The 25,234-nt window shown below is 33.1% G+C and overlaps 1 protein-coding gene across 1 annotated transcript in view; it reads right to left on the bottom strand.

The window, feature by feature from the left end:
* Positions 1-1,299: 1,299 nt before the first annotated feature.
* The window catches only part of LOC101899204 (muscle M-line assembly protein unc-89), a 293,843-nt gene continuing 269,908 nt past the window's right edge, over positions 1,300-25,234 (bottom strand). The window contains exons 11-12 of the mRNA XM_059130241.1: positions 1,941-2,881; positions 1,300-1,317 (exon numbers count right to left, since the gene is read on the bottom strand). Of these exons, the coding sequence (XP_058986224.1) occupies positions 1,300-1,317; positions 1,941-2,881 (959 nt within the window). The remainder of the gene's footprint in view (positions 1,318-1,940; positions 2,882-25,234) is intronic.

The raw sequence follows: 25,234 nt of genomic DNA, 5'->3' as shown, positions 1-25,234 counted from the left end.
ATTTTTGGTTTTTATTCAATAAATCTAAAAACCAGTAAGGAAAGCTTAAAAGTCGAATGGGCCCGACTATATGATACCCTACACCACTATGCATATTTAGTAGAACTCTCGTAAATGAAAGGTTTATATTGCAATTTCTGAGCTCTATGACATATCTGATACAAAATATCCTTATGACAGAATGCATATCCCGAAAGTTGGAGATTTAAAACCAAATCGGATGAAACATATATATGGGAGCAAATTTGAAATTCTTCCTTATATCCTAAACTCGGTTGAATTTCGAAAATTCACTCCGTTTGGGCTAATATTAGCTATTTGGTGCACAATACACCTGAAATCGAATAATGATATATATGGAGGCTATATACAAATCTGAGCCGATCTTTATAAAATTGAAAACAGCTATTTCGTGGCTCCATCTGATTCGGTCTGAAGTGTCAAAATTCACACCATTTGGACTGATATTAGCCATTTGGTGCGCAAGAAACCTACAATTGGATGAAGATATATATGGGAGCTACATCCAAGTCGGAACCGATCTTGATAAAATTTGAATCATGAATTGCTAGGCTGTATCTGATATCTGGTGCAAAATATCGGTCTCATGGAGTGCATATTACGAATGTGAGGGACTTACAACACCAATGGGAGCTATAGTGATATCTGAACCGATTTTCACCAAATTTGAAGCACATGCTGAATTGGTCAGGTGTAGCAAAATTCACACCATTTGAACTTATATTAGCCATTTGTTGCAGAAGAAACTTAAAATCGGATGAAGATATATGTGGGAGCTATAGCTATATCTCAACCGATTTTCACCAAATTTGAAGTGCATGCTTGTAGGCTAAATTCGGTCGGATGTAGCAAATTCCACACCATTTTGACTGATATTAGCTATCTGGTGCACAAAAAACCTAAAATCGGATGAAGATATATATGGGAGCTATATCAAAATATCTCTACCTCGTTTTCTTCTCCATGTTACAAATAAATGCAGAAAGACATTATACCCTTACCACTATGTCGTGTAGGGTATAAAAATGTAAAAATTATGGCGTTTGACTTTGTTGTAGTATAAAAATTTGTAGTTCCGTGGACTTCGCCGCTTGTATGAAAATTCTGCGTATGAGCGATATGAAATCACTCATACTTTTCGGAACTGGTGTACTGCACTTTGGACTAGATTCACACAACTCTAACGGACATTACGGAATTGAACTGCAATGTATAGGGCAATTAAGCACCTTACCAAAGGTTATAAAATTGAGATCTCTAGTTTGATGTCAATAAAATTTAAGGTATTTGTGATAACTGCAAAATTTATATAAATTTAAACTCAAAATTTGAAAATCTTTACGGCTTGACTTGGAAATGGATAGGTTCTATATTTACAAATGCATTTTATGGAGAACAACATTTTCTTAAAATAAGTATTTTTTTTTCCAAATTTTCCACTTACAATTCTAATTTTTGATATATATAAATCTCTAGTATATGGCTATGTGAGCGTGTATCAGCATTTGTTTGAGATTCGATTTTTTTTTTCAAAATTTGGATTTAAGTTCTTTTTTTTTGTGTGTGTGGTATACATGAGGGCAGGTATTAATGGTCTAAGCGAAAACATTTCATCTTAAATTCAAGAATATTTTGTGATGTGAAGCAACGATTTTGGAGAGTTTGGTGAAAAATAAAGCCTCCAATATCCTTGAAATTACGGTTACTTTTATTGAGTTTGAGTCAATATTTTGTGGGCAATTATTTTGGTTATTCGTGTAATAAAAGCAGTTTTGTGATATTTGCATATTCGTTTCCTTGGAAGAGGACACAAGGGGGATACTTGTCATTTTCTTGGGAAATTCCGATCGATGATAAAGTAAGTAACTATAAATGCTTTTGTTGTCGTTTGTCGATTTCGAACGTAGTTTATCTGTTACGCCATTGTTCTTCACTTGACTCCGAACGGCATTAACTTCATCAATAAATTGTTGATTTCTTTCATTCATCGGCTCATTGGCGATTGTCAATTTACCAACACTACTTTGGGGGAGGACATCCTTATCACACCTTACAACAACGGCAACATCGACAACACCTTTACCAGAGCCTTTGTTGTTGTCACAATTGTTATCGCCCCCGGCAGCATCACCTTTCGTTTGCGCCTCATTGACACATGCCACTTGTAACACTCTCGTCGTCGTCGTCCTCTTCGCCTTGTCATGCCACATTTTGAATTCATTTCCCATAATAAGATTTTCACGCATCGTCTCCCCAGGATGCGTCAGTGGCTGCTGTTGCTGCTGCGTATAGTGGCACTCAAGCTGCTCATAATTTTCCATTGGCTGGGTAAAATTCTTTGGCCGCGGTTTGAATGAAAATGTCATCGTGCGGAATGAAAACCATTTTCCTGATACTTGAAGACGCAGAAATCTGACAATCTGCCAGAGATGCTTTTGTTTGCCATACACGTATTCCGCTGTGTGGTTTATTGTTGTGTTGGCAGGTTTGCTCTCCAGCAGCAGCAGGCTCACACCCACCGCCAGGATGCCAAGCAACATCACCACCATCACCTCAATTGCCATGGAAAGTGAAACCATGGTGGGTTTTCCAAGTGATTTTGTAGCCGAACTTCCTTTTGTCGCCGCCTTATCGGATTTTCCTTCCATTTGGTTTGTTGTTGCCACCTTTGTTTCCCGCATTGTTGCCCCTCTCAGCGTTTGAATTAAATTCGTTAAACGCTTGTAAATCCCACATGATTGCATTTTAATCGCTTGAATTATTATGGCGAGTGGATTATTCTGGGCCAGGCTGGTGGCCGAATTGTGAAAAGCATCGGGTGGATTACGCATGGGAGACTGATTGTTATCGCCGGAATTGCCTGCAAAGAGAGGAGGACAAAAATATTTATATAAAGGAAATAATGAAAAAAGGAAGTGCAATTTAGGAAATGCAAAGAAAATCGATGAACAAAAAAAAAAAAAAAAAAAACAAAATCAAAAATTAAATCAACATTCCTTTCTTGAATCCTTGAAATATTTAAAAAAAATCTACGTTATTTGGATTCTTGAAATATTTAAAAAATCTACGTTTTTTTGGATCCTAGAAATATTTAAAAAAATCTACGTTTTTTGGATCCTTGAAATATTTAAAAAAATCTACGTATCTTGGATACCTGAAAAATATTCTTTAAAAAATCCACGTTTCTTCAACTGATGGTCGTTGAAAAAATATTCTTTAAAAAATCCACGTTTCTTCAACTGATGGTCGTTGAAAAAATATTCTTTAAAAAATCCACGTTTCTTCAACTGATGGTCGTTGAAAAAATATTCTTTAAAAAATCCACGTTTCTTCAACTGATGGTCGTTGAAAAAATATTCTTTAAAAAATCCACGTTTCTTCAACTGATGGTCGTTGAAAAAATATTCTTTAAAAAATCCACGTTTCTTCAACTGATGGTCGTTGAAAAAATATTCTTTAAAAAATCCACGTTTCTTCAACTGATGGTCGTTGAAAAAATATTCTTTAAAAAATCCACGTTTCTTCAACTGATGGTCGTTGAAAAAATATTCTTTAAAAAATCCACGTTTCTTCAACTGATGGTCGTTGAAAAAATATTCTTTAAAAACTCCACGTTTCTTCAACTGATGGTCGTTGAAAAAATATTCTTTAAAAAATCCACGTTTCTTCAACTGATGGTCGTTGAAAAAATATTCTTTAAAAAATCCACGTTTCTTCAACTGATGGTCGTTGAAAAAATATTCTTTAAAAAATCCACGTTTCTTCAACTGATGGTCGTTGAAAAAATATTCTTTAAAAAATCCACGTTTCTTCAACTGATGGTCGTTGAAAAAATATTCTTTAAAAAATCCACGTTTCTTCAACTGATGGTCGTTGAAAAAATATTCTTTAAAAAATCCACGTTTCTTCAACTGATGGTCGTTGAAAAAATATTCTTTAAAAAATCCACGTTTCTTCAACTGATGGTCGTTGAAAAAATATTCTTTAAAAATCCACGTTTCTTCAACTGATGGTCGTTGAAAAAATATTCTTTAAAAAATCCACGTTTCTTCAACTGATGGTCGTTGAAAAAATATTCTTTAAAAAATCCACGTTTCTTCAACTGATGGTCGTTGAAAAAATATTCTTTAAAAAATCCACGTTTCTTCAACTGATGGTCGTTGAAAAATATTCTTTAAAAAATCCACGTTTCTTCAACTGATGGTCGTTGAAAAAATATTCTTTAAAAAATCCACGTTTCTTCAACTGATGGTCGTTGAAAAAATATTCTTTAAAAAATCCACGTTTCTTCAACTGATGGTCGTTGAAAAAATATTCTTTAAAAAATCCACGTTTCTTCAACTGATGGTCGTTGAAAAAATATTCTTTAAAAAATCCACGTTTCTTCAACTGATGGTCGTTGAAAAAATATTCTTTAAAAAATCCACGTTTCTTCAACTGATGGTCGTTGAAAAAATATTCTTTAAAAACTCCACGTTTCTTCAACTGATGGTCGTTGAAAAAATATTCTTTAAAAAATCCACGTTTCTTCAACTGATGGTCGTTGAAAAAATATTCTTTAAAAAATCCACGTTTCTTCAACTGATGGTCGTTGAAAAAATATTCTTTAAAAAATCCACGTTTCTTCAACTGATGGTCGTTGAAAAAATATTCTTTAAAAAATCCACGTTTCTTCAACTGATGGTCGTTGAAAAAATATTCTTTAAAAAATCCACGTTTCTTCAACTGATGGTCGTTGAAAAATATTCTTTAAAAAATCCACGTTTCTTCAACTGATGGTCGTTGAAAAAATATTCTTTAAAAAATCCACGTTTCTTCAACTGATGGTCGTTGAAAAAATATTCTTTAAAAAATCCACGTTTCTTCAACTGATGGTCGTTGAAAAATATTCTTTAAAAAATCCACGTTTCTTCAACTGATGGTCGTTGAAAAAATATTCTTTAAAAAATCCACGTTTCTTCAACTGATGGTCGTTGAAAAAATATTCTTTAAAAACTCCACGTTTCTTCAACTGATGGTCGTTGAAAAAATATTCTTTAAAAATCCACGTTTCTTCAACTGATGGTCGTTGAAAAAATATTCTTTAAAAAATCCACGTTTCTTCAACTGATGGTCGTTGAAAAAATATTCTTTAAAAAATCCACGTTTCTTCAACTGATGGTCGTTGAAAAAATATTCTTTAAAAAATCCACGTTTCTTCAACTGATGGTCGTTGAAAAAATATTCTTTAAAAAATCCACGTTTCTTCAACTGATGGTCGTTGAAAAAATATTCTTTAAAAAATCCACGTTTCTTCAACTGATGGTCGTTGAAAAAATATTCTTTAAAAAATCCACGTTTCTTCAACTGATGGTCGTTAGTAGTGTGCTTATGGGGATGTTGGGAATTCACCACGATTTATCACGGCAAATTCTATTGGGGATGTTGATTTGGGTAAATTCACCACGGTGAATTTTAATGGGGATGTTGTCTTGGGAATTGTACCACGGCAAATTCTATTGGGGATGTTGATTGGGGGAAATTCAGCACGGTGAAATATATTGGGGATGTTGTCTTTTGAAATGTACCACGGTGAAATATATTGGGGATGTTGTCTTTTGAAATGTACCACGGTGAATTATATTGGGGATGTTGTCGTTTGAATTGTACCACGGCAAATTATATTGGGGATGTTGTCTTTTGAATTGTACCACGTCAAATTTTATTGGGGCTGTTGGCGTTGGTGTTGCTAGTTTTAATATGAACTACTAGATGGCGCTAAGTTTAGCGCAGACACAATCCAAAACTGTGTATGGGATGGTGAAATTTCAAGTTTTAATATTCACCACTAGCAGAGACACCCTCCGAAAAAAAAAAATGTATTATGATCATATCGAGTGGGACTAAAGAGATTCACCATGTGAGAAGTGAATATAAGTAAGAGGTAAGTATCGAAGAAAATCATTTTATCTAGATGGCTCTCAGAATGCTTTTATATAGTCAACATGTTGATTACTGCAGTCAAATGTGCTTATTAATTTATTTGAAAACATATATTTCAAGAAATCGACTTCAATAAATGTGATATATTATAGAAGAGTTTCAATTGACAAATATGCTGCAATTATTGATATTTCAGGGGTTTTAAGAAAAACGATAACGAAGTCGAGTGGGTTGAACACGAAAATCAGCATGTTGGCTATGCAAAACATGATGAGATAAAAAGACAAAACTAACTTTTCGTTGTACTTGTTTTAATTTGTCTATAATTTTAGCGACTCAAAAATGTTCAGTTATTCCCATCGAAACGATATAGGCGACATCTAACGGTGAGTTCCATCCATACTATCCATAAATTATGTTGTAGCATAGACACACTCCAAAACTATTGAAATATGATCATATCGAATGGGGCTAGAGAGATCCACCATATGAGAAGTGAATATAGCAGAGACAAATTTGGTTAGTATCATAGTCAACAAGAAGATGTGTGTTCTATTATTTTGTCCAGATGGCTCTCCAGTCATTTCCCTCGAAACGATATAGGCGACATCTAACCACCAATTAATGTTGTAGCATATACACACTAAAAAAATGCTGCTGTAGCCAATCAAAGCAAATTCTTCTTGTGTGGACAGGCATTTTGATACATTATATCGATCGCTTTTTGATAGTTTTGTCGATGAAGAATTTGTTTACATTATGTAGCAATTTGAGAGAATTGAAACTGAAAGAGTTTCATGACAAACCCTGCATCAATTCGGTATTGAAGATTGAAGGGATTTGAAGAAGGAAACACCATTGTTTACATTAACTAACAATTGGATTTCTGTGAAATGGATATGAGAATTTGGGGGGAAGCGTTGTTGCAGAGTTTCATGACAAATTCTGCTTCAACGATAGATTGGAGCATGAATGAGAACATGCTTAACTATGCTCAAAATTAAAAACTCTAGTAACTCTGTAATATTGTGAAATTCGCGTTAAATATTCCTATATATAGAAGACAATTTCAAGTAAGGCTCACAGTATAAAATTAAACATTGAACGTGATATTATGGCGAACGCAGATTTAATAAACTTATTCAATTCTTTCAGTTATAAAAAAATAATAACTTTGAAAGAAATGGAGGATAACAAAGAATACAACATCCATGGCGCCTTTAGAACAAATACAAAATATGGGGAAAGAATTGTGCTGAAAATTAATGATGCTATCCTCTATTTGCCGTCAAGATTCCTCTCGCTGGCGGATGAATACATAAAAGAAATAGCTGGTGGGGGTTATTCTGTGACGAAAACTGTGTTGAAAGATGGAAGCGGAAAGAGTCTTTACAAACTAGAATTAAAACATTTGGATCAACCAGATTATTTTTATCAACCATATTTAACATAAACTGAAAAGTAAATAAATATTTTGTTTGAAACTAAAAATTGCAAGCTGTTTTCATTTTAATGTGTGCAGAGAAATATTTCAGTTTATTAGTGAAGCTTTAGAAAGGAAGATGTCTCTTCTTAATAAGGAAGACGAACGCTTAAAAACCTTTGCTCGCTGGCCTTTAAATTATCCAGATCCCAAGACAATGGCTGCAGTAGGACTTTATTATACTGGAGTAGGAGATATTACCAGATGTTATTTTTGTAAAGTAAACATTCATAGTTGGGATCAAACTGATTGTCCTGTTACTGAGCATTCAAGGTTGACATATCGTTGCCCATTACTGGAAGGGCGTGAAACAACTAATGTCCCAACTATTTCAAAAAATTGGAATTGTACACCTTCTGAAATTGGTGTAGATGTTTGTGGTCGTGGAGCGAGTAAATGTTCACCCATTTTCTTATTATTGTTCACTTTCATTACCTTTAATGCTTTAAATAAAGTTTTATGCAAATAATACAGTTGCTTGTTTTTATTTATTAACTTTATTAATTTCATCGTCTAGTATGTAGCCAAGTTCTTTCCAGTTTTGTTCAATGAATACAAATATCTTAAATATATTATTTACGGCACACTTAAATCTAGTGTCCAAATGTATAGGACAGTTTGTAAAATAATTTTGGCAAGCTCGAAGTTTCATATTATTTTCTAAATTTATAATGGTAGAATGAATATATTTCTGTAAAAAGATTTTCTTTTCTTGTCCAACAACAAAAATATATTGATAATTGTTCAATGGTGTAAGAGCTTTCTCGACATCATTATAATTTTTTTCTCCATCTGTCCAATCTAAGCCATTCACATGTGTCTTGGTGTAGGCATTTGTTCTGCATGCTTCCCCAGTAAGTTCTTTTATATTAAAAGGTGGACGAAACAAAAAATAATGTGGAACAACAGAAGCACCACACATATATGATAGTTCCTTCACGAAAATACTCTTGTGGTTTCCATGGCAATATTGAAAATCAACCAGTGCAATATCCGATCTATTGATTTCAATCATCTTCTTAGGAAAGTTGAATTTGAATGGAGGGGATATCATCGATGTTGGAGTATTTATAAAATTTTGTTCATGTCCAATAAAAACTTTAAACAAAGATGTCCACAATTGTATGTATGAAATCGTTGATCTCTTTTATAATTGTATGTAATAGCTGGTCCCAAATACCGTAAAACTTCTATCGGGGGTTGAAGATTACCGAAACTGTCGTAATAGTCGATATTATTATTGATTTTATTATATGCCACCCAATGCGTGCCAGGTCCACTGCTAACATCCAAATTTATGATACCACATTCAATTCGATGTGGTTTCTTAGGTAGATTATCACGCATATAAACACCTCTAAAGTGAGGTATATATTTTTTCCCAAAAAAACTAATATTTACATCGGTTAGAGGACCTTTGGGTAGCTGCTTAATTAGTTTTTTGGAGTTTTATTTTCATCAACATAAATTCCATAGCCCTTTTTATATGGTTTGAGATAGAGACCTTTACCCATAGCTATAGCTTCTATTGTTTTGTTATGTCTGGTTTGTTCATCCAACTCTTGTTTGGCTTTTTTTGCATTTAAAACGGCATTGGTAATTGCTGAACTACCCGATGCTAAGGCTCCCAATGCTCCTAATCCAGTTAGAATGGGAATGAGAGGAAGAAATCCACCTCTTTTGGGCACGCTTATTACTCGCGGTATAGCGACCTTTGATTTTTTTCCTCGAAACGTCTTTTGTATTTCATGTCTGGCTATTTTTATGGCTTCATCAATATCAGTTGGTTTTTTGCTTTTAAGGGAACTTGTAGCTTTTTTTAAAGCGTTTTTAAAAAGTTGTTGACCCAATATTTGTTTGGGGTTTTTATTACCCATGCCTAGCTTTGTCTTAGCCTTCATTATGTTAGTTACAAGATATGCGCTAATTTTTTCTCCAATGTTACTATTTTTCGATTTTACTCGCTCCCAAGCCCGTTCAGTTAGTTCACGATCAGCAATGTGACGTTGTTCAATATCTTTATTTTGTGAATAGGCAATATCGTGTGCTCTACACGCTGCATCTAATGGATTAATACCTTGATCTCCTCTTTGAATACGTTTTTCTAGCTTTGTTCCAGGTCCACAAAATTGATATCCTGGTAAATGAAGTTCAACGGGTAAAGAGTTAATCAACTTATTTACCAGTCCTCCTCCTTGAACGTGTTTCTTTCTAATAAATCGCTTCGTGTTGTAAACAATCATTTTATACTTTTTAGCGGGACGCTGAACGAAAGAAATATTGATATTTGATTATATTATAAATATGAATGTTTTCTTAAAACTCATTAGTTTAAATCATGAGATTAATGGAACAACAAGCTAAAATAATTGTTAAAAATGTGGATTTTATGCAAAGAAAGACCCCTCGACATAGTACTTTGCTGCCTGATTCTATACGAGCCTTAATAGTAGGACCATCAAATTGTGGAAAGACTAATGTGATGCTTAGTTTGATAGAAAGCCCCAATGGATTAAAATTTGAAAATGTTTACATTTACTCAAAATCGCTATATCAGACAAATATGAGTACCTAAAGAAACTGATATCCACTATAAAGGGGATGAGATTGTATACATTTAATAACAATGACGATGTTATACAAACGGACGAAATAAAGCCAAACTCAATCATGATTTTTGATGATGTTGCATGCGATAAACAAAACAACATTAAAAATTACTTCAGTATGGGGCGACATAAGAATGTTGATTCGTTTTATTTGTGTCAAACATACACACGTATACCAAAACATTTATTGCGTGATAATGCGAATTTTATAATCGTGTTTAAACAAGATGATCTGAATTTAAGACATATATTTAATGATCACGTCGGATGTGACATTAGTTTTGAAGATTTCAAAAAAATTTGTCATGAATGCTGGAAGGAAAAGTATGGATTTCTAACGATTTCCAAGGATGACGAAATTCACTCTGGAAGATACAGAAAAGGCTTTCATATATTTATTCAACCTTAATATTATTTAAAGTATTTGCAAATGTTAATTTATATTAGTGCACCTACAGCCATGGAGGAGGAAATGCTGAAACGGCTTGTTAAGTCCAGAAATGTCTTGAAAAAGAAATTTCAAAGCATTAAAATGGGTGAAGAAGCTAAAACTACAGAATTGAAAAATACTTTCAAACCAATAACGGAGCCAATAAACAAACTACTAAAGCTTTCAACTGAAAATACTTCCAAAATGATTATGCCTAAGAAAGAGAAAATGGAAATGTACAGAGATTCTATTATTACAAGTACACCCCTTAAGAATTATAAACCAGATGTTAAGTTAGATTCCAATGCATTGGAGGGGTTAAAGCATAAAGTAGATTACACACAAAATTTCGATTCCTTTAATACATCACAAGACGACGACAAATTTTATTCCAACAATGAGGAACCTATGAATCTATCATTCTTGAAGAAAATTAAAAAACTAGATGTAGTCTATGGTCCACACAAAGATAACAATGGAGAATGGAGATTTGGGGACCAACCACTCAAAATAAGCAATGAAAAGATTATGATTGGAAATAAAAATTGGGCATTAACACCCGGTTTGTTTGAACTGTTGTTTTATCAAGACCCCAAGAACTATGATCATACAGAACTCGATATTTACAAAACAATATTATTAGACACAAATGCGCATAAAATAAACTATGAATCTAATGGACGAACAAAGTCCAACAGGGGACAAAATATAAGAAAATAATAAAAAATATAATAGAGGATACTCACAGCGGCAAAGGCTTACTGACAATAAATCCTGGTAAACCCAACTATATATACTGGGACGATCCCAACGAATTGATAGAACGATTAAAGCTGTTGTTGGCATCACAACAAGCCGGAAACAATAACCATACTAATGAAATTGTTTCTATTATCGAGGAACTGCGAGAAGGAAATATAATATATTAAATAATACTCTCAAGGAGCATACAACATATGACTGTTGACAAGTTTGGACATCATTACAATCAAAAAAATCAATCAATAGCAGTGAGAGAAAATGTTTCGAGATTATTGGGAGTCAATATTGATGAAGATAACAACCTTAACGTGCAAAATAAAAAGATTAGGAATGTTGCATCTCCAGCAGAAGGAGCGGATGCGGTCAACCAAGCATACGTACATACGCAAATCAAGCACATTCAAGAAATTTTAAAGAAAAAATTCATTCAAGAGTGCACCTTCCTAAGAGAAGAAATATCACAACTCAAACGTTCACAAAACGAAATATTTAAAGCCTTATCGCAAGCTCCATTCAACTCACCAGCTTTAATATATCATACCGAATAAAACAATGGAAAAGCGGGGTTTGGTAAATGAACTTCATCATCAAGCACGAAAAAACTTTCCTAGACGAAGGGTTATTACAAAGGGTATTGATGATCTCTGGCAAGCAGATTTAGTTGAAATGGGCAGTTACTCAAAAGCAAACAAGGGGTTCCGATTTTTGTTAACTGTCATCGATACATTTTCGAAATTCGCATGGTGTGAAGCCCTTAAAACAAAAACGGCAACGGATGTTTCTATGGCTTTTGAAAAAATCTTACAAAGAGGAAGAATTCCAAAAAATTTGCAAACCGATGATGGAAAAGAATTTTTCAACACAGATTTTAAAAAACTAATGCAGAAATATTCCATAAACCACTACTCCACATATAGTGTATTGAAGGCCTCAATTGTTGAGCGTTTTAATAGAACTTTGAAGTCGCTAATGTGGAAGGAGTTCAGTTATAATGGGAATTATCTATGGATTGACGTTTATAGAGAATTGGTTAAACAATACAATAAAACACCTCATCGAACAATAAAAATGGCCCCTATTCAAGTAAATTCATCGAATGAGAAGGCATTGTTGCAATCTGCTTATAACCACTTAAAAATTTTTAGGAGACAAAACTTTCGTGTGGGTGATCATGTACGCATTAGCAAATATAAACATCAATTTGAAAAGGGATACACGCCAAATTGGACTACGGAAATATTCAAGATAAGAACAATAAGAATAACAAACCCCGCTACTTATTTATTAGAAGACTATGAAGGAAATCCCATCCAAGGATGTTTCTACAAAGAAGAACTTTTACCCACAAAATATCCCAACACGTATTTAGTTGAGAAAATTTTAAAAACAAAAGGTAATAAAGTCTTGGTTAAGTGGCTGGGATTCTCAGACAAACATAATTCATGGATAGATAAGAATCATATCATATAATCTTAATATGTAGATATACAATATACAAGCATATATTTAAATAAATAAAAACCCATATATACGTATGCATATTTTGTGTTTCAATTATTACGACAAAGAATTTTGCAATGTCAAGAACGTTTACTGTGTCCGGTAAATCTCCAATTCTACATTCAACATATTTACCCCCAATTGAATTGGGAAATAGTAGTTATGAGTGTTGCCTAATAGATTTCCAATCATACAATTCAATACCCAATGTGGATAATGATAACAATCTCTTTCACATTGGAGACAATATTATAAAAATACCTATAGGATCCTATGAATTGCAAGATATTGCGAATTACTTGGAAACGGAATATAAAACTATCCACGAGAATAGATCCATTGAAATTAAGGCGAATAATAATACGCTAAAAGTAGAAATCATGTCTTCTCATGATCCTATTTACTTTGATAAAGAAAAATCTATAGGCAAGCTTTTTGGTTTTACCGAAAAAATCTTAGAATCTGGGAAAAAACATACTTCAAACCTTCAAGTCGACATTTTAAAGGTTAATGCCATACAAATACACTGCAATATTGTAACTGGATCATTCATGAATGGGTCGCCAACGCATATTCTACATGAATTTGCTCTTAATGTTCCTCCGGGATATAAATTGGTAGAGAGGCCAATGAATCTCATTTATTTACCAGTGAACGTCAAAGAAATCGGTCGTCTGGAGATAAAGATAGTAGATCAAGAAGGTCGCTTTATAAATTTTAGAGAGGAAGAAATCACGCTACGTATTCATATAAGACCAATGCAATCATGATTATCTACAATAAATACAATCATAAACAAATACCAAGACACATTCAACACAAAGTTGTCAAACCGACAAGACCTACAATTTCAAAGGAAAATAAAGAGTTTTTAAAACTTATTAAGCTTAAAGTCAAACCAAATGTCTGAAATACTTAACATTAATGAGCGTCCATTCTCGGATGAGAATATTGTAAAGAGAGACTACCACAGCTATGTTCCATATATTCAATCATTTAAAAATAATGATGAAATTCGGATAAGTATACAAAATCAGGATCTTTACATACTTCCATCGGAGAGTTATCTATTCATTGAAGGAAATTTGAAAAATAGCAAGGGAGAAGTATCGCAAAATGCAAGACTGAGAAATAATTGTGTGGGATACATGTTTGATGAAATTCGCTATGAACTAAATGGTGTTGAAATTGATCGTACTCGTTATCTAGGAATAACTACAGAAATTAAAAATTGGATTTCTCTAAGCGAATCCGAAAGTAAGGTTATGAGCAAAGCGGGATGGAAAGCTGATAATGATTTATCAGTAGGATACTTTAATTTTTGTGTACCCTTAAACCGTCTACTAGGGTTCGCAGAGGACTTTGATAAAGTAATTTGCAACAGCAAGCATGACTTGATTCTTTGCGTAGTGCCAACGATAAAAATGTGTGTTATTCAACCATGGATACGGAGGAAATTAAACTCACCATAACAAATGTTGTATGGAAAGTACAACACATTCAATTATCAGACTATAGAAAAATCAGCTTCTTGAAAACTATTAAGGATGGAAAAGCGTTGCCTTTAGCATTCCGCAGCTGGGACTGCTACTTTAATCCAACTTTTGCTGGTGGAAGACAACACAGTTGGAGTGTTAAATTGTCTGTCAATCATGAAAGACCACGATATGTTGCTTTGATATTTGAAAAAGACAACAAGCTGGAACATTGCGAACTTAAAAACATCAAAGTTCACTTGAACTCTGAAACCTATCCTTACGATGATTTGAATGTAAAGTTCGAAGAAAATGGCTATGCAGTACTATATGACATGTATACAAAGTTTCAACAATCATATTACATGAGGGAGCCACAACCACTTCTTACATATGCAAGTTTTAAAGACAAGCCCATCGCCGTTATTGACATTAGCAATCAAAACGAAGCTGTTAAGAATGGACCAATCGATTTAAAAATCCAATTTGAAACCAATAAACCAATTCCACAAAACACTTCTGCGTACTGTTTAATTATACATGATCGTCTGGTCGAGTACGTTCCATTAACAGGAATTGTACGAAAAGTAGTATAATCTATTTTATACTCACCTTTGCAAGAATATTTCAATAAAACGCAATTTACATAAATTTATAAACAAAAATATTTTGTTTTATTTTATAATAAGAATAGTTAAAGACTAGTTAAAATATAATACACTTATATTTACTTAAAAATTAAACATTTTGTGTTGCGAGAAAATATTAATATGATGACATTTGTAGTGAATAAAGACAATTAAATTAATATTATTACTATGCTCTTTTATCTGTATATTGAAACTTAAATCATAATTAAATTTATATTTTAATCCAAGTCCATTGAGACAGATTCATTTGAGTTATTTACATTTGTTTCATGAAGGTTATTTAATCTATAGTGGCCCCAAGCATAGGTGTGAATACCATCCTCTAGAATAAATCGTTATCATCTTGATGGCTTAGCGATATTTTAGTAATTTTGTCTGTATATATTGTATGCTGCCTTGACCTAAACGAAAACATGGTACCGTAAAAAACCTTTTGTTATAAAGACATTCTCGATATTTATCTATAGTATACTTTTTTAGGACCGACTTTTTAACTCCCTTAGATTTTTTAATTCTTTCGCTATCAACTACATTGATGGCATACATTTTAGGACGAAGGCCTACAAATTCAACCATTGTTTTTCCGTCATTCTCATCTTTCATCATGCCAAGTTTTTTCTTATTAATTAGAGGAAGTTTATATTTATTTTCTTTTGAAAACCCTGAGGTGTCAAATCTAGCCAATATTTCATCTAAAGATAATTCGGAATACAAATTCCGTCCGTAAAATGTTAATATGAACGAATCTGTATCCATATAATTTAGAATAAAATCCTCACCAAATTTCACTTTTAGAAAATCATACAGAAAATCATACATCACCCACTTTGATAAATCTAATATGCAGAACCCTAAGTACAATGGTCTATCATATTTTACTCTGACATTCCTAATTTGAATAGCAACCATATTTTCGGAGAATATCGAAAGGCTGTGAAAATTTGGCTTCGAGATTAATTTACTAGCAACATTCCTTCTTCTTTGGTTTGCCTCATCTACCCACATTGTCACAATTTTCACAGTTTTTCTTTTGTCGATATTCTCCATTGTCTTACCGAATGAAGAGTTATTCAATAATTTAAAAAAATCTTTTTCAAAGGCATTTTCAGCCTTTTCCCTATGTTCATTATTCTTCAGTATGTAAGGAGCTAACCAAGCGCTTTGTGTGAAAGCCAAACTCTATGGACTTTCTTAAGAATTAGTCCATGTTTCAGAGATTGCTTAAGTAATTTGTAGTGTATGGTGTATGATGTTTGTCAGTAAAATCTGCAATCAGTTTTTCAGTTTTTGAGCCTTCAACACACTTTTTCTCCGCCAAAAAAGGTAAATCGTTATGTTTGTCGTGAAGGTGCGGTGGATATTCAATATCAACCTCTAAAATAAAACCAGTAGGAGCGTTGTCAGGAATAGATAATATTACAGCTGGATCATTGAATTTCTCCATTTCATAACCCTCCACCCATCTAAAATCTTTTTCAGGGAGACACTCAGTCATAACTGTACCATATAAATTATTTACATCCAAATAATAGATATTTACCTCTGGTTTGGCACTATTATAATTGGGAGCATCTTCATTATTTGCTACCGAGTGTCTGTTTGAGCACTGGGTAAGCCCTCCCCGAATACCATTTTTGCAGAAATTGTACATGTCTATATCTCTGAGTAGCTCAAGTTCGACTTTAGTACATAGTAGCATTGCATCCCAAGATAGAGATGGTGCTGTGAGATATTGACAAGGGTCCAGTTCGTGAATTCGCATACATAAGCTCCTGAAATTTTCAAATACGTCTGCTAAAAGCAAGACATCAGCTTTTAAGTACAAATCCATGTAGTCTTGCATAGTTTGACATCGAAAATGTGACCAAACATTTGTTGCATGCCTATAATCGTCTGACGAGCATTCAGTATCGGTCAACTTATTATAAAATTGGTCTATAGGGGGAAGTTGTTTCTCCTTCAATTTTTCAAATGATGACATATATTCGTAGGGAAATACTCCTTTCCTAGTCATAAGTTCAAATGATTCATCATCAGGAAAATGAGATCTGACAGCAACAAAAGAATCTCGAGATAAATTCCTTGCTAATTTATCCAAACTAGTAGGCATAAATCGAAAACTATCTAAGAAACGATGCTCTAATCTATTCATTTTCTTTTTCTTCTCTTTTTTGCCCTCACTTTCCTCTTCTTGCTGGAATTCCTCATCATCTTCCTCACTCGAATCTTCTTCTTCTCCTACAACAACTGTACTTTTTAAAGAACTAGAGTCGGTTGACTCGTTATCCATATTAATGAAATAAGACATTGAAATATATTTTTCTTTGTTTTGAGGTATGACTCTTATTTCACCTCCAAATTCAACTAACTCTTTAAAGAAGAGGTGACAGTCGTACGAAGAAAAATTGTGGAAATATATTGGAATAAATTTAGGTAGATGATATTGCAGATTGCAATGGTTATGTACCGCACCTCGATATTGCCCCGTTAAGTGACAATGATCTTTCACCCTATCGTTACCTAAAATGTCGCCACATATACGACAATTGATATCCCTAAGAAAGGCTGTCTCTTCTTCGGGGGTTAGAGTATTCATAGGTTTCGTTTTGGTTAGGTAACTATCATACAAAAATTTACAATCCTGAATTAGTTCTTTCAGAAAAACATTTGCTGCGTCGGGACCACTATATATAAATAACTTATTTAAATTTTCATTAAAACTACATTTAATAAAATAACTAAAAGCACATGGAATATGCTTCTTTACCTTTTCCGTTTTTTTACTCGCCCCATTGTTCTCATCTTCCTGCACGTCTTCCAGTACACTTTCGGAGTCAGCATAAATAACGAAAGGCACCTTATCCTTTTTCTTGTGATTGACGAACTTTAGTACGGCTTCTTTTTGTTCGGCAGGGCACAGACTACTTTTCCACACTGCTTTTTGTGAGTCATACATTTATTTTCATCGTGGAAACATTGCAGGCATCCAAAACAAAAGTAACCTTTCTCCTTATGACTTGTGAATTGAGACCGCATAAGACTGAAAAAAAAAGAACAAATACATGATTATTATGATATGGTTTTGATTGATAAGTTTTGTTTATAATTACCAAGACATATCCATAACCAAAATGTAATGGAAATTTTCTTCGTTGTGCAGCAATATTAAATTAATGTGATTGCTTTTCGTCTCCTTTGTTAAGTAATATGGACCAACGACCGACTTGTTTTCATAACCGAAAACATTTACGCTAATCTCTGGGTTGTTCATTTCAAATTTTTTTATATATTTAAGACCCAATGGGAAATTTAATTGTTCGAAATTTAGCGATATTCCAGACTGCAGAATAATGACATCTTGGTGTATGTCTACGTTATATGAAGAGGTTATACTCGGATCTCCATATGCAGTTTCCCCCAATGCAACAACCATACACCACTTAAAACAAAAGTCATCATAGTTTTTGATGTTAAGGCACGCACCCTTCTTGTTGCTTAATGATTTCGGAGTTGGAATATAATGTGAGCCACGTGTTAAGTTGGCTCTCAACACATTTATGTCAAGTTTTAAAAGTTTCTCCAGGGCCCAATTAGAGCCTCTTTCTTGGAACTCTTCTGATTTAGCTATAATTTCCACACAGTGGTTGAAAACGACCTCTTCCAAATCATCTCCCAGGGTTAATAGCGTTGTTTTTGAAATATGATTAAATATATTTTCAATAGTTAACTCTTTGGAAGTTGAAGGTCCATCTTTTTCATTGTTTGGTTTCACATACAGTCCTTGGAGTTCCATATTAAATTTTATGAGCGTTTTACCGTTTAACTCATTTTTCAAGGTTTTAATTATTAATTCTTTTGAAGCATTAAGAAAATCGATCGGGTACAAAATGTCTTTATTGTTTTGTATCTCATAGCTGAGTATATTTTTGTTAAATGCACTTTTAACAATTTTTATGTCAGAATCCAGATTTTTTCTCACGGTGGATCGATGTTCTTCGCTACGAACGTGTGATCGTATATTATTCACAATTTTATCACAATCACCACAAAACTTTTCCACCTTCACAGCTGATTTATTTTCATGCTGCTGCTTTAGTTTTTCTTGTTGTTGATCTCGATTTTGTTTCATTACATGCTCATCTCCATGATGGTTCTCTAAGTGCAATTCTAAATCGTTTACACTTTCACATAAAACATCACAAAACATACAATGCTTTTCATATGTTTCACAAATTCATTTTTTTCCTTGTAATAAAGGCTGCATGACCAACAAATTTTTTGAGACATTATAAAAACTTTTTTAAGAATATTAAGAAACGATGCTTATTAATCTGTGACTTGTTGAGTACTGAAATTTCTTCCAATCCAATCAATACATTATTGACTACATTTTGTAAACAAATAGAAATTCTGTGATTGAAGCAGAATTTGTCATGAAACTCTGCAACAACGCTTCCCCCAAATTCTCATATCCATTTCACAGAAATCCAATTGTTAGTTAATGTAAACAATGGTGTTTCCTTCTTCAAATCCCTTCATCTTCAATACCGAATTGATGCAGGGTTTGTCATGAAACTCTTTCAGTTTCAATTCTCTCAAATTGCTACATAATGTAAACAAATTCTTCATCGACAAAACTATCAAAAAGCGATCGATATAATGTATCAAAATGCCTGTCCACACAAGAAGAATTTGCTTTGATTGGCTACAGCAGCATTAGATTTAAGTGTGCCGTAAATAATATATTTAAGATATTTGTATTCATTGAACAAAACTGGAAAGAACTTGGCTACATACTAGACGATGAAATTAATAAAGTTAATAAATAAAAACAAGCAACTGTATTATTTGCATAAAACTTTATTTAAAGCATTAAAGGTAATGAAAGTGAACAATAATAAGAAAATGGGTGAACATTTACTCGCTCCACGACCACAAACATCTACAACCAATTTCAGAAGGTGTACATTCCAATTTTTTGAAATAGTTGGGACATTAGTTGTTTCACGCCCTTCCAGTAATGGGCAACGATATGTCAACCTTGATGCTCAGTAACAGGACAATCAGTTTGATCCCAACTATGAATGTTTACTTTACAAAAATAACATCTGGTAATATCTCCTACTCCAGTATAATAAAGTCCTACTGCAGCCATTGTCTTGGGATCTGGATAATTTAAAGGCCAGCGAGCAAAGGTTTTTAAGCGTTCGTCTTCCTTATTAAGAAGAGACATCTTCCTTTCTAAAGCTTCACTAATAAACTGAAATATTTCTCTGCACACATTAAAATGAAAACAGCTTGCAATTTTTAGTTTCAAACAAATATTTATTTACTTTTCAGTTTATGTTAAATATGGTTGATAAAAATAATCTGGTTGATCCAATGTTTTAATTCTAGTTTGTAAAGACTCTTTCCGCTTCCATCTTTCAACACAGTTTTCGTCACAGAATAACCCCCACCAGCTATTTCTTTATGTATTCATCCGCCAGCGAGAGGAATCTTGACGGCAAATAGAGGATAGCATCATTAATTTTCAGCACAATTCTTTCCCCATATTTTGTATTTGTTCTAAAGGCGCCATGGATGTTGTATTCTTTGTTATCCTCCATTTCTTTCAAAGTTATTATTTTTTTATAACTGAAAGAATTGATAAGTTTATTAAATCTGCGTTCGCCATAATATCACGTTCAATGTTTAATTTTATACTGTGAGCCTTACTTGAAATTGTCTTCTATATATAGGAATATTTAACGCGAATTTCACAATATTACAGAGTTACTAGAGTTTTTAATTTTGAGCATAGTTAAGCATGTTCTCATTCATGCTCCAATCTATCGTTGAAGCAGAATTTGTCATGAACTCTGCAACAACGCTTCCCCCAAATTCTCATATCCATTTCACAGAAAATCCAATTTTAGTTAATGTAAACAATGGGTGTTCCTTCTTCACATCCCTTCAATCTTCAATACCGAATTGATGCCAGGGGTTTGTCATGAACTCTTTCAGTTTCAATTCTCGCAATTGCTACATAATGTAACAAATTCTTCATCGACAAAAACGATCAAAAAGCGATCGTATAATGTATCAAAAATGCCTGTCCACACAAGAAGAATTTGGCTTTGAGTGGGCTACAGCAGCATAGTTGTTAGTGTGTATACTGACAACATTATTGGTGGTTAGATGTCGCCTATAGCGTTTCGAGGGAATGACTGGAGAGCCATCTGGACAAAATAATAGAACACACATCTTCTTGTTGACTATGATACTAACCAAATGTGGTCTCTGCTATATTCCCTTCTCATATGGTGGATCTCTCTAGCCCCATTCGATTAATCATATTTCAATAGTTTTTTGAGTGTGTCTATGCTACAACATAATTTATGGATAGTATGGATGGAACTCACCGTTAGATGTCGCCTATATCGTTTCGATGGGAATAACTGAACATTTTTGAGTCGCTAAATTATAGACAAATTAAAACAAGTACCAACGAAAAGTTAGTTTTGTCTTTTTATCTCATCATGTTTGCATAGCCAACATGCTGATTTTCGTGTTCACCCACTCGACTTCGTTATCGTTTTTCTAAAAACCCCTGAAATATCAATAATTGCAGCATATTTTGTCAATTGAAACTCTTCTATAATATCATCACATTATTGAAGTCGATTTCTTGAAATATATGTTTAAATAAATTAATAAGCCATTTGACTGCAGTAATCAACATGTTGACTATATAAAAGCATTCTGAGAGCCATCTAGATAAAATGATTTTCTTCGATACTTACCTCTTACTTATATTCACTTCTCACAGGTGAATCTCTTTAGTCCCACTCGATATGATCATAATACATTTTTTTTTCGAGGGTGTCTCTGCTAGTGGTGAAGATTAAACTTGAAATTTCACCATCCCATACACAGTTTTTGGATTGTGTCTGCGCTAAACTAGCGCCATCTAGTAGTTCATATTAAACTAGCAACACCAACGCCAACAGCCCCAATAAAATTTGACGTGGTACAATTCCAAAGACAACATCCCCAATATAATTTGCCGTGTACAATCAAACGACACATCCCCATATAATTCACCGTGGTACATTCAAAAGACAACATCCCCAATCTATTTCACCGTGGTACATTTCAAAAGACAACATCCCCAATATATTTCACCGTGCTGAATTTCCCCCAATCACATCCCCAATAGAATTTGCCGTGGTACAATTCCCAAGACAACATCCCCATTAAAATTCACCGTGGTGATTTACCCAAATCAACATCCCCAATAGAATTTGCCGTGATAAATCGTGGTGAATTCCCACATCTCCCATAAGCACACTACTGTCGTTTGAAAAAAATTCTTTAAAAAATCCACGTTTCTTCACTGATGGTCGTTGAAAAAATATTCTTTAAAAAAATCACGTTTCTTCTTCAACTGATGGTCGTTGAAAAAATATTCTTTAAAAACTCACGTTTCTTCAACTGATGGTCGTTTTGAAAAATACTTTAAAAAATCCACGTTTCTTCAACTGATGGTCGTTGAAAAATATTCTTTAAAAAATCCACGTTTCTTCAACTGATGGTCGTTGAAAAAATATTCTTTAAAAAATCCACGTTTCTTCAACTGATGGTCGTTGAAAAAATATTCTTTAAAAAATCCACGTTTCTTCAACTGATGGTCGTTGAAAAAATATTCTTTAAAAAATCCACGTTTCTTCAACTGATGGTCGTTGAAAAAATATTCTTAAAAATCCACGTTTCTTCACTGATGGTCGTTGAAAAATATTCTTTAAAAAACCACGTTTCTTCAACTGATGGTCGTTGAAAAATATTCTTTAAAAAATCCACGTTCTTCAACTGATGGTCGTTGAAAAAAAATATTCTTTAAAAAATCCACGTTTCCTTCAACTGATGGTCGTGAAAAATATTCTTTAAAAAATCCACGTTTTCTTCAACTGATGGTCGTTGAAAAATAGTCTTAAAAAATCCACGTTTCTTCACTGATGGTCGTGAAAAAATTTCTTTAAAAAATCCACGTTTCTTCAACTGATGGTCGGTGAAAAAATATTCTTTAAAAATCCACGTTTCTTCAACTGATGGTCGTTTGAAAAAATATTCTTTAAAAACTCCACGTTTCTTCTTCAACTGATGGTCTTGAAAAAATATTCTTTAAAATCCACGTTTCTCAACTGATGGTCGTTGAAAAAATATTCTTAAAAAATCCACGTTTTCTTCAACTGATGGTCGTTGAAAAATATTCTTTAAAAAATCCACGTTTCTTCAACTGATGGTCGTTGAAAATATTCTTTAAAAAATCCACGTTTTCTTCAACTGATGGTCGTTGAAAAAATATTCTTTAAAAAAATCACGTTTCTTTTTTCTTCAAACTGATGGTCCCGTTTGAAAAAATATTCTTTAAAAAATCCACTTTTCCTTCACTGATGGTCGTTTGAAAAATATTCTTTAAAAAATCCACGTTTCTTCAACTGATGGTCGTTGAAAAAATATTCTTTAAAAAATCCATTTTCTTCCACCTGATGGTCGTTGAAAAAGATTCTTTAAACAATCCACGTTTCTTCTTCAACTGATGGTCGTTGAAAAAATATTCTTTAAAAATCCACGTTTCTTCCTTCAACTGATGGTCGTTGAAAAATATTCTTTAAAAATCCCCGGTTTCTTCTTCAACTGATGGTCGTTGAAAAAATATCTTTTAAAAAAATCCACGTTTTCTTCAACTGATGGTCGTTGAAAAAATATTCTTTAAAAACTCCACGTTTCTTCAACTGATGGTCGTTGAAAAAATATTCTTTAAAAATCCACGTTTCTTCTTCAACTGATGGGTCGTGAAAAATATTCTTTAAAAAATCCACGTTTTTTCAACTGATGTCGTTGAAAAAATATTCTTTAAAAATCCACGTTTCTTCAACTGATGGTCGTTTGAAAAAATATTCTTTAAAAACTCCCCACGTTTCTTCCAACTGATGGTCGTTGAAAAAATATTCTTTAAAAAATCCCCGTTTCTTCAACTGATGGTCGTTGAAAAAATATGCTTTACAAAATCCACGTTTCTTCAACTGATTGTCGTTGAAAAAATATTCTTTAAAAAATCCACGTTTCTTCAACTGATGGTCGTTGAAAAAATATTCTTTAAAAAATCCACGTTTCTTCAACTGATGGTCGTTGAAAAATATTCTTTAAAAAATCCACGTTTCTTCACTGATGGTCGTTGAAAAAATTATTCTTTAAAAAATCCACGTTTCTTCAACTGATGTCGTTGAAAAAATATTCTTTAAAAAATCCACGTTTCTTCAACTGATGGTCGTTGAAAAAATATTCTTTAAAAATCCACGTTTCTTCAACTGATGGTCGTTGAAAAAATATTCTTTAAAAATCCACGTTCTTCACTGATGGTCGTTGAAAAATATTCTTTAAAAACCACGTTTCTTCACTGATGGTCGTTGAAAAAATATTCTTTAAAAAATCCACACGTTTCTTCAACTGATGTCGTTGAAAAAATATTCTTTAAAAAATCCACGTTTCTTCAACTGAAGGTCGTTGAAAAAATCTTCTTTAAAAAATCCACGTTTCTTCAACTGATGGTCGTTGAAAAAAATATTCTTTAAAAAATCCACGTTTCTTCAACTGAAGGTCGTTGAAAAAATATTCTTTACAAAATCCACGTTTCTTCTTCAACGATGGTCGTTGAAAAAATTTCTTTAAAAATCCACGTTTCTTCAACTGAAGGTCTTGAAAAAATATTCTTTAAAAAATCCACGTTTCTTCAACTGAGGTCGTTGAAAAAAATATTCTTTCAAAAATCCACGTTTCTTCAACTGATGGACGTTGAAAAATATCTTTAAAAAATCCACGTTTCTTCAACTGATGGACGTTGAAAAAATATTCTTTAAAAAATCCACGTTTCTTCAACTGATGGTCGTTGAAAAATATTCTTTAAAAAATCCACGTTTTCTTCAACTGATGGTCGTTGAAAAATATTCTTTAAAAAAATCCACGTTTCTTCAACTGGGGGATGTCGTTGAAAAATATCTTTAAAAATCCACGTTTTCTTCACTGATGGTCGTTGAAAAAAAATTCTTTAAAAAATCCACGTTGCTTTCAACTGATGTCCTTGAAAATATTCTTTAAAAATCCAAGTTCCTTCAACTGATGGCCCTGAAAAATATGCTTTAAAAAATCCAAGTCTTTTCCACTGATGGTAGTTGAAAAAATATTCTTTAAAAAATCCAGCGTTTGCTTCAACTGATGGTCCTTGAAACAATATTCTTTAAAAAATCCAAGTTCCTTCAACTGATGGTCCTTGAAAAATATTCTTTAAAAATCCAAGTCTTTTCCACTGATGGAGTTGAAAAAATATTCTTTAAAAAATC

This window comes from Musca domestica, unplaced genomic scaffold (genome assembly GCF_030504385.1).
Source record: "Musca domestica strain aabys unplaced genomic scaffold, Musca_domestica.polishedcontigs.V.1.1 7, whole genome shotgun sequence".
Lineage (NCBI taxonomy): Eukaryota > Metazoa > Arthropoda > Insecta > Diptera > Muscidae > Musca > Musca domestica.
Note: the sequence above shows the minus strand (reverse complement) of the source record. Positions and strands in the feature narration are given on the sequence as shown.